This window comes from Photinus pyralis, unplaced genomic scaffold (genome assembly GCF_008802855.1).
Source record: "Photinus pyralis isolate 1611_PpyrPB1 unplaced genomic scaffold, Ppyr1.3 Ppyr1.4_LG2, whole genome shotgun sequence".
Lineage (NCBI taxonomy): Eukaryota > Metazoa > Arthropoda > Insecta > Coleoptera > Lampyridae > Photinus > Photinus pyralis.
The window spans coordinates 51869476-51877492 of record NW_022170403.1 but is presented as its reverse complement, the minus strand read 5'-3'; the positions used below and the strand labels follow the sequence as shown (position 1 = coordinate 51877492).

The 8017-nt window shown below is 38.7% G+C and overlaps 1 protein-coding gene across 2 annotated transcripts; it reads right to left on the bottom strand.

Moving 5' to 3' along the window:
* Nucleotides 1-4913: 4913 nt before the first annotated feature.
* On the bottom strand, nucleotides 4914-7684 carry LOC116162647 (bromodomain-containing protein 4-like). 2 transcript variants are annotated; one of them, XM_031476301.1, is made up of 4 exons: nucleotides 7454-7684; nucleotides 7035-7200; nucleotides 5602-6980; nucleotides 4914-5517 (listed from the first exon to the last, which is right to left on the bottom strand). In XM_031476301.1, the coding sequence occupies exons 3-4, from the start codon at nucleotides 5829-5831 to the stop codon at nucleotides 4980-4982; spliced, it is 768 nt and encodes a 255-aa protein (XP_031332161.1). In that variant the 5' UTR covers nucleotides 5832-6980; nucleotides 7035-7200; nucleotides 7454-7684; the 3' UTR covers nucleotides 4914-4979. The 2 variants fall into 2 exon arrangements, with proteins under 2 accessions (XP_031332161.1, XP_031332162.1); XM_031476302.1 differs by having other exon boundaries at nucleotides 7040-7684.
* Between the last annotated feature and the right edge of the window lie 333 nt (nucleotides 7685-8017).

Genomic DNA, 8017 nt, shown 5'->3' with positions numbered 1-8017 from the left:
GTTGTAATTAGTAAATGCTATACATCAGATAAGCAGGGCGATGATGTAAAATTTCCATTAGGCATACAATGTTGTGCGAATTAATGTTATACTTGAAATTAATTACGTCCTCAATGTCTTTATAAATATCATCATCATTAGCACCATCGTCGAATTCTGTCTGGCGAAATCGACGATAGCTAACAACATGTTGTATAAACCGTTCAAAGAAAGACTCTAAGTGATATGATTCAAGAAATTCTAATCGATAACTAATGATATCCTTTAACTCGAATAGTTCTTCTATACCGCAAACATCGAAAGTACATGAGCAGTAATTGTAAGTTTCAATAGACACAGTTTTTAGGATGCTACCATAACCTTTAATTAACTCCCAATTGTAGTAGATACCGAGGTTTGTGGACAGTGACTCATATTGCTGATCTTCGATTATGTCTTCCTCTTCATTAATCTCGGACCAATTAATTTTACTTTCGGTTTCGTGAGATCGGGAAAACTGCACCTGCACATACGAATACCACCTTAGAAGTTCATTCCATTCTTCAAGTTTCATAACCATAACGTGACCCCGTTCGTAGTTGCCGCTTCCAATACGTAGTACCGGTGCAAGATTCATGAATGTGCTGTAACCGATTTCCACATACTTTGCATGATGGTTGCTATTCGATAGTTTATAATAAACACAATCGATTAAGTTTTCTTTGAGCGCTTTTTCATACACCTCCACTTCTTTATCATAGTCACGTAACGATGCACATTCCGCGATTGATGCACATTCAGCAATTGTAGAATAACCATCATCTACACTTTCTACATTTTGGTTAGTAGCACTACTATCATCGCTATTTTGACGAGGTAAGCAGCATATTAAACTATTATTATTTACACTACCGTTGCAACAATTCGGTGTATCCATATATAAAGGCGTACTTCGCTGCTTTGATCGTTCCACAAATGAATTTATTGCTTCCTGCATTATGTATTTAAATGATGAGTTCACTGGTTCACAATTACGTTACGACTAAATATTTTACAATCGACAGCCTGAATCACGGTCAACACACATTACTACTATGAAGAGAACGTTATATTAGTTGTTTTTCCTACTGCACCCGAACTAGCCATGTACACATCACGTGCCTTTAACGATTTTTTAAATTCCTCCATGCGGTTCCCTTCTTTGAAATAGTTAAAAAAGCGTTGAGGTAATATACACTTAAAATCATGAGTATCTATTATTATCCGTTCTCCGTACTTGGTATTAATCACATCAACTTCCAACCTTCGTACTTTTTCGATAATTCAAGCTCACTAGGATTTTTAAAAGGTTTGCACAACGTATTACGGTTTAAATCGGAGAAATCCATCTTTAATTCAAGGCGATGACTGACGGAATTATCAGGTACACGGACGCGCTTTATATCATAATAATGTGACCTTGAACTCACCTCTAGTTTGTAAAAGATCATTTGGAAACGAGAAATGACCTTTGATTGATACCTTGCCGGTTACTACAGGGGAGAGCGGGGAGCGAGCGATCTTTGGACTTTACCTTGACCTACTGTCCAAGGTCACCGCAAGGTTAGTAACAGAGGGCAACACTCCCAAAAAGTCGATGATCTAGAATGACCTTAAGAATGTAGGCCAATGACCTCGAAATTAAATGGTTCAATGAGCTCGGATGACCTTAAAAATGTAATTTGACACTACAAAAATGGGATCAATGCCCTCGGATGACCTGTACCACAAAGATATGATCAATAACCTCGGATGCCCTTAAAAATTAACGGGGGTCAATGACTTCGGATGACATTGAAAATTAATGGGGTCGATGACCTTGGGAATTTATGGAGGAGTCGATGACCTTGGATGAGTGAAAATTAATGGGGTCAATGACAACCGATGACCTTGAAGTTTACAATGACATCGAAATTATATGGTTCAATGACCTCGGATGACCTTAAAAATGTAATTTGACACTACATAAAACGGGGTCAATCCCCTCGATTGAAATTGAAAATTTATTGGGGCAATGACCTCGGATAACCTTGAAAATGTAATTTGATATCACAACAAAACGGAGCAAACGACATCGTACGGTCTTAATATTTTAGGAGGGCCAATGAGCGCGGATGTCCTTGAGAATTTAATAGCCTCCGATGACCTTGACAATTAATGAGATCAACGACCTCGAATGACCTTAACATTAATGCGGTCAATGTCCTCGAATGACCTTCAAAATTAATGGGACCAATGACCTCGGATGACCTTGTAATTTATTGTAGCAATGAGCTCGGACGACCTTGAAAGTTAATTGGGGGTCAATGATCTCGGATGACCTTGAACATTAATGGGGTCAATAGCCTCGGATGAAAATTGAGGTCGCCGCCCACGTGGCACGCGAATTTCACCTTGACCTAATTTCCAAGGTCACCGCCCACGTGGCGCGCGACTTTCACCTTGAACTAATTTCCAAGGTCACCGATCACGTGTCATTCAACTCTCACCTTGACCCAATTCCCAAAGGTCACAGCCACGCCACCTTGAACTACTTTCCAAGGTCACCACCAGGTAGCGAGCGACCTTGAAGTGGTCCAGGAACCCCCCTGTATAACTACTATCATAATTGTACGTTAGACGTGTTGTTTGAGAAGAGTACCTTTCATTATCGTGCATACCCCACTGACCAAGTAGATGAAACGGTTCAATGTCCAAAACGTTATAAATAATAGACGACTAAATGCTAAGTGCCTGAATACACTATGAGTTTTAATCGGTCCCGTTTGACCGGATCGTTTTGAACGGATGACTGCATCCAATGGATTTAAATGCGAGCGTTTACACTTATCCGGTTGCGTTCCGGTCGCCGCAAGTAATGTAAACGCACACAACCTTCCGGTTTCGCAGGATGCGTTTTGAAAGGATGCGTTTAAAACGCATAGTGTATTCAGGCACTAAAGTTTTTAATGAAGAAATTTGATTGCTTTCAAGGTCAAGCGTCATATTTAATTTTCAATGTCAACTTTCTTTGGTCTCATGTTTCATTTCGAAGGTTAAGAGTAATATTCAGTTTTCAATGGCGAACATACGCAGTAGCATACCAATTCACATGGTCATGAAATTTTGTCTCGAATGTACCGAGGGAGACTGACATCTTACCGCTATTTACAAGTTTCCTTAGTAACTAATGCATTCAAGGTGTAACATCGCGATAATTCTTCTCACACCACTGAAATGCACCAATGTTAAAGATGTCACACTTTAATATGAATAATAAAAAAAGAAGGTAGCAATTACTTATTTATTCAATTTACAAATTAAACTACACAAAATTAACTATAAAAATGAAATACTACTGCTACGTAAATTATAAAGAGAACCTACTACGAATTAAAATACATATATACAATTTTTTACATTTTTTTTTTATGGAAACCCCTCAATTCTTCGAACGTACTCCACAGCCATCAAAATGTTTTCCCGCACCGCCTCCAAATTGCGGTTGGTCTCGAATAGCTCATGAGCCAGTTGAGCTACTCGATTAGCCAGCATCCCCTCAGAATTTTGATAGCAGGAATGCAGGTCCTGAATCCAACGCAAAGTAAACGCTTTAAACTCAATCAAGTTGCTCGGCGGGAGCGCCCTAGGTTGCGATGGTCGGTGGACGGTGGGTGGCTGCTGCTGTGGTGGTGGCGGTTGGTGATGCACAGGTACAGGATGCGGCATGCATTGAAGTCGTACCTCCTGCACCCGCGCCTGTTGCGGCTGCTGCTGCTGCTGCTGCTCATGATGTTGTGTGAGGAGGGTCTCCCGACCAAATTGCTGCGGCGGTGGAAGCAGCGGAGGCGGTTGCTCTTCGGCCGGTCTAATGCTAGTATAATTATATGAGAAGGATTAGTAATGTTTGCGCCAATGTAATCAACAAAAAACGGAAGATATATGTAATTAATATGTACATACTTACTTTTCAAAGAGGTGTCCAAATTCCTCTTCAATATCGCTATCGGCAAGCGATATTACAGTGTCTGGTGTAGGAGGTCTGTTTTGAGGTGTCGGCTGTTGGCTACTCGCACCAATCTTCGTTGGAGCACTGGATCGTATTAGAATATTTTCCAAAATGGCCACTTTCGTTCTCGGCGTTCTTTTTAAATTCAACTTGATTTTTTTGTTCGGCGATGGCATTTTGTATGAGCGTAAGAATTGTATAGTAAAACGCAATGTTACTTGTATTAATATTTATATGTAAAGAAGTTTGCTAACGTTAGGAGCTCTGGAGGAAATGATAAGGTCAATGAACCAACACAAGCGGACGAGGCCAGATTTTTCAAGGCAAAGTGTCATATTTCATTTTATTTCAAGGTCGACTGTTGTGGTATCTGATATTATTTTCAAGGTCAACTTCCTTGCCTTCATATTTCGATTCCAATGACAAGTGTAATATTTAATTTTCAAGGTCATTTGTTTTATGACATCGCATTACATCTTCAAGGTTAACTTTATTTGGTATCATATCTCATTTCCATGGTGAGGTGTAATATTTCATTATGAAGGTCAACTTTTTCGATTCTACAGTTTATTGTTGTCGAACAAACTGAACCCAGCGCAGTACCAATACGAGTTTTAAAAAGAAAAGGATCTACGGTGGACCCTTATGGAATAGCTGAGGCCTGGGCGAAATATTTAGAATCATTGCTATTACAGGACACAAAATGCGATCTGTCCCCAAGATAAGATTTGATAAAATTCGCTAAGGTAGGTAGTACTGAAACCATATCCTCAGGCAATTTTTTTAATCAGAATGTAGTGATCTAGTTAATCAAAGGCTTCTTGAACAAAAAAAAAAAAAAGGTAGCAATTACTTATTTATTAAGCTACACAAAATTAAAATCAAACTATAAAAATTAAATTCTATTACTACTTAACCTATAAACTACAACTACAAGTTAATATACATATATACAATAATTTTCACAGTTTTTCTAAGGAAACTCCTCAATCCTGCGAATATATTCCTGGGCGATTCTAATATTCTCCCGCACCCCCTCCAAGTTTTGGTTGGCCTCGAATAGCTCATTATTCAGTTGAGCTACTCGATTCGTCAACATGACCTCCGAATTTTTGTAGCAAGCATGCAGCTCCTGAATCCACTGCAAACTGTACTCCTTAAACTCCCGTAAGTTGCTCGGTGGGAGCGCCATAGTTTGCTGCGGATTGCGTGTAGAGAGCTGCTGCTGCTGCGGAGGCGGTAGATGTTGTACCATGGGAGGGTGCGCCCGAGGAGGTGCACGATTGACTGCTGACTGCTGCGGCTGCTGCGGTGGTAGCGTCGGATGCTGCTGCATAGGTGCAGGATTTGGAATTTGTTGAGGTCGTACCTCCTGCACCAGTGAAGGTTCTTGCTGTTCAATTAGTGCCAGGTTTTTTCCAGCACTACCACCACCACCAAATTGCTGCGGAGGTGGAAGCAGCGGCGGTGGAACCAGAGGCGGCTGCTGTCGCATGTCGACCGGCGTGATGCTAGTATAATTAAATGATGAAAATTAGTAATGTTTGCGAAAATGCAACCACCAAAAGTGAAAGATATAATTAATATGTACTTACTTTTCAAAGAGGCGTCCAAGTTCCTCTTCAACATCGCTGTCCGCAAGCGATATTACTGCAGGTGTGGGAGGCCTGTTTTGAGCTACCACACCCTGCTGCCTATGATGTTGATTAGACCCACCCATTCCCGATGGAGCACTGGGTCGCGTCAGAATGCCTTCCAAAATCGTTATTTGCTTTGATGGCGCTTTTTCGGAATTGAATCTGACTTTTTTGTTCGGTGCTGACATTTTGTACTCGCGTATGAACTGAATATTAAAACGCAATGTTGCTTGTATATATGTGAAGAAGTTTGCTTGCGTTAGCAACGCGGAAGGAAATGACAAAGCGAATGAACTATAGTACAAGCGGATGTGTCCAGCTTACATAAGCAAAGTTACTGAATCACCAAAGGAGCTGATGTACTGCCACATTAGGAAAGGAAAACCAGCTTGGAAAACCAACTTATGAAGACAACGGTTTCTCATTTGTGCTAAATAGATCTGCTAATGACACTGATCAATGTCTGGGACATTCGAAATAATAGGCTGTTTTCATTAAATTTGTGTTTGGGTGACAAATTTCATTCTTAAGGTCTTTTGAGGTGTCATATTACATTTTCAATGGCAACTTTTTTGTGGTGTCATATTTCATTTTCAAGGTCACATTTTTTGGGGTGTCATGTTACACTTTCAAGGCCAACTCTTTTTTGTATCATATTTCATTCCTAGGTGTCATGTTTCATTGAAAGGTGTAATATTTCATTACCCATGTATCATATTTCACTTCCAAGGTCAATTTTTTATCAATCTGATCTTCTTTGGGTGTCTATAATAAGACAGATGTGATAGCATAGTGAACGATCATGGTGAAAATTAATTACCTTCACTGAGCTTATATGTAGGTATCACATGCGAAAAAATTACTTCCACCCAAAAAGTTCATTTTACTTTCAATGAGATTACTTGACGTTGGATTAGTTGCAAAGGTGAGCAATTAACAGGATCATATAATACAAAATCATAAATTTAACTGGTAATCCGAAGGTAAATAAATAATTTATCGCATGAAATTATCTTAATTCATCATTTTTGAATTGCAATCATAATCAAACTAGCATAGTGGCAATCGAAAGTATGGCATCTTACTCGTGCTTTTACAATACAACCGCAATGAATGTTATTATCACACAATTTTTATGATGACAAATAGTTTAAATTTTTCTGGTTTGATCATTATTGCAACATGTAGGGAGGTAGGTAATGAAAAGGCTGAAAACCTTGTTTATTTGTAACAAATATATGCAAATGATTTTTGTAAGAAAATATCTTCTTCGCCCATGATTTTCTTTTCTTCGTCGATCCACAAGTGCACAATTTGGTCTATTTATCGCAGCAACCCTAAAATCATTAGTTACTATTAGAAGAAAGGAAAAAAATGTTTAATAAACCTACCTTACTTATAAGCATTTTAACAATCTCGTTGTCCCAATTAGGTTAGTAACTATATAGGTATTCATCTATTACCATCCGAGTTTTTAGTTTCAGCAACCATCTATATTCACCAAAATGTTTTAAGAATTCTCCATATGTCGGCGTGGACCCGGTTCCAAAAGCGGTGCTTTAGAAAACAAAATCTAATTATCTACATTTCATACAATCAGGGATGGGGAATGTAACATTAGACGTAGGTAAATTAAAAAGAAGCAGACGTTTCAGTCAATGTGTAGATGTATACAAAAAGAAATGGGGTGGTACTTATTAAGTTTATGACATCAACTAATTTTCACACACGTTCTAATGCACAGAAACTTATTTGCGAATACGTGAATTGTGTAACGTGCGAAATGTAGCTAGGTGTACTAGTACCTTACCTGTCTGCTTTATTGTGAGTAAAATAACGCAGTTCCCAGCTGAGAAAGGGGATTCTGTGGAAATCATTTATTGATATTTTTCCCAATATTTTTCAGAGACATCATCTTTTTTTAAGTTAGGAGGTGTTTCCATAAGGATTGGCGCTCGCAATCAGCGCGTAAGTAGCATATGAAATTTAAAAAAATAAATAATCTTACAGTTCGAAGTGCGTAGTTAGGTAGGTACCTGCTTAAACTGATGCTGGCGCTTTGTTTAAAAGTGGAAATAACTTATTCCGAAATCACTTCATGTCATTGGAATCGAAATATGAAAGCAAGGAAGTTGACCTTGAAAATAATATCAGATACCACAACAGTCGACCTTGAAATAAAATGAAATATGACACTTTGCCTTGAAAAATCTGGCCTCGTCCGCTTGTGTTGGTTCATTGACCTTATCATTTCCTCCAGAGCTCCTAACGTTAGCAAACTTCTTTACATATAAATATTAATACAAGTAACATTGCGTTTTACTATACAATTCTTACGCTCATACAAAATGCCATCGCCGAACAAAAAAATCAA

What these genes read in the sequence shown, in the direction of transcription:
- LOC116162647 (XM_031476302.1), bottom strand. Translation starts at nt 5,831, where the DNA reads ATGTCAGCACCGAACAAAAAAGTCAGATTCAATTCCGAAAAAGCGCCA. An exon ending in CTTGGACGCCTCTTTGAAAA is followed by an intron (nt 5,518 to 5,601) that starts GTAAGTACATAT and finishes TAATTATACTAG; the next exon opens with CATCACGCCGGTCGACATGC.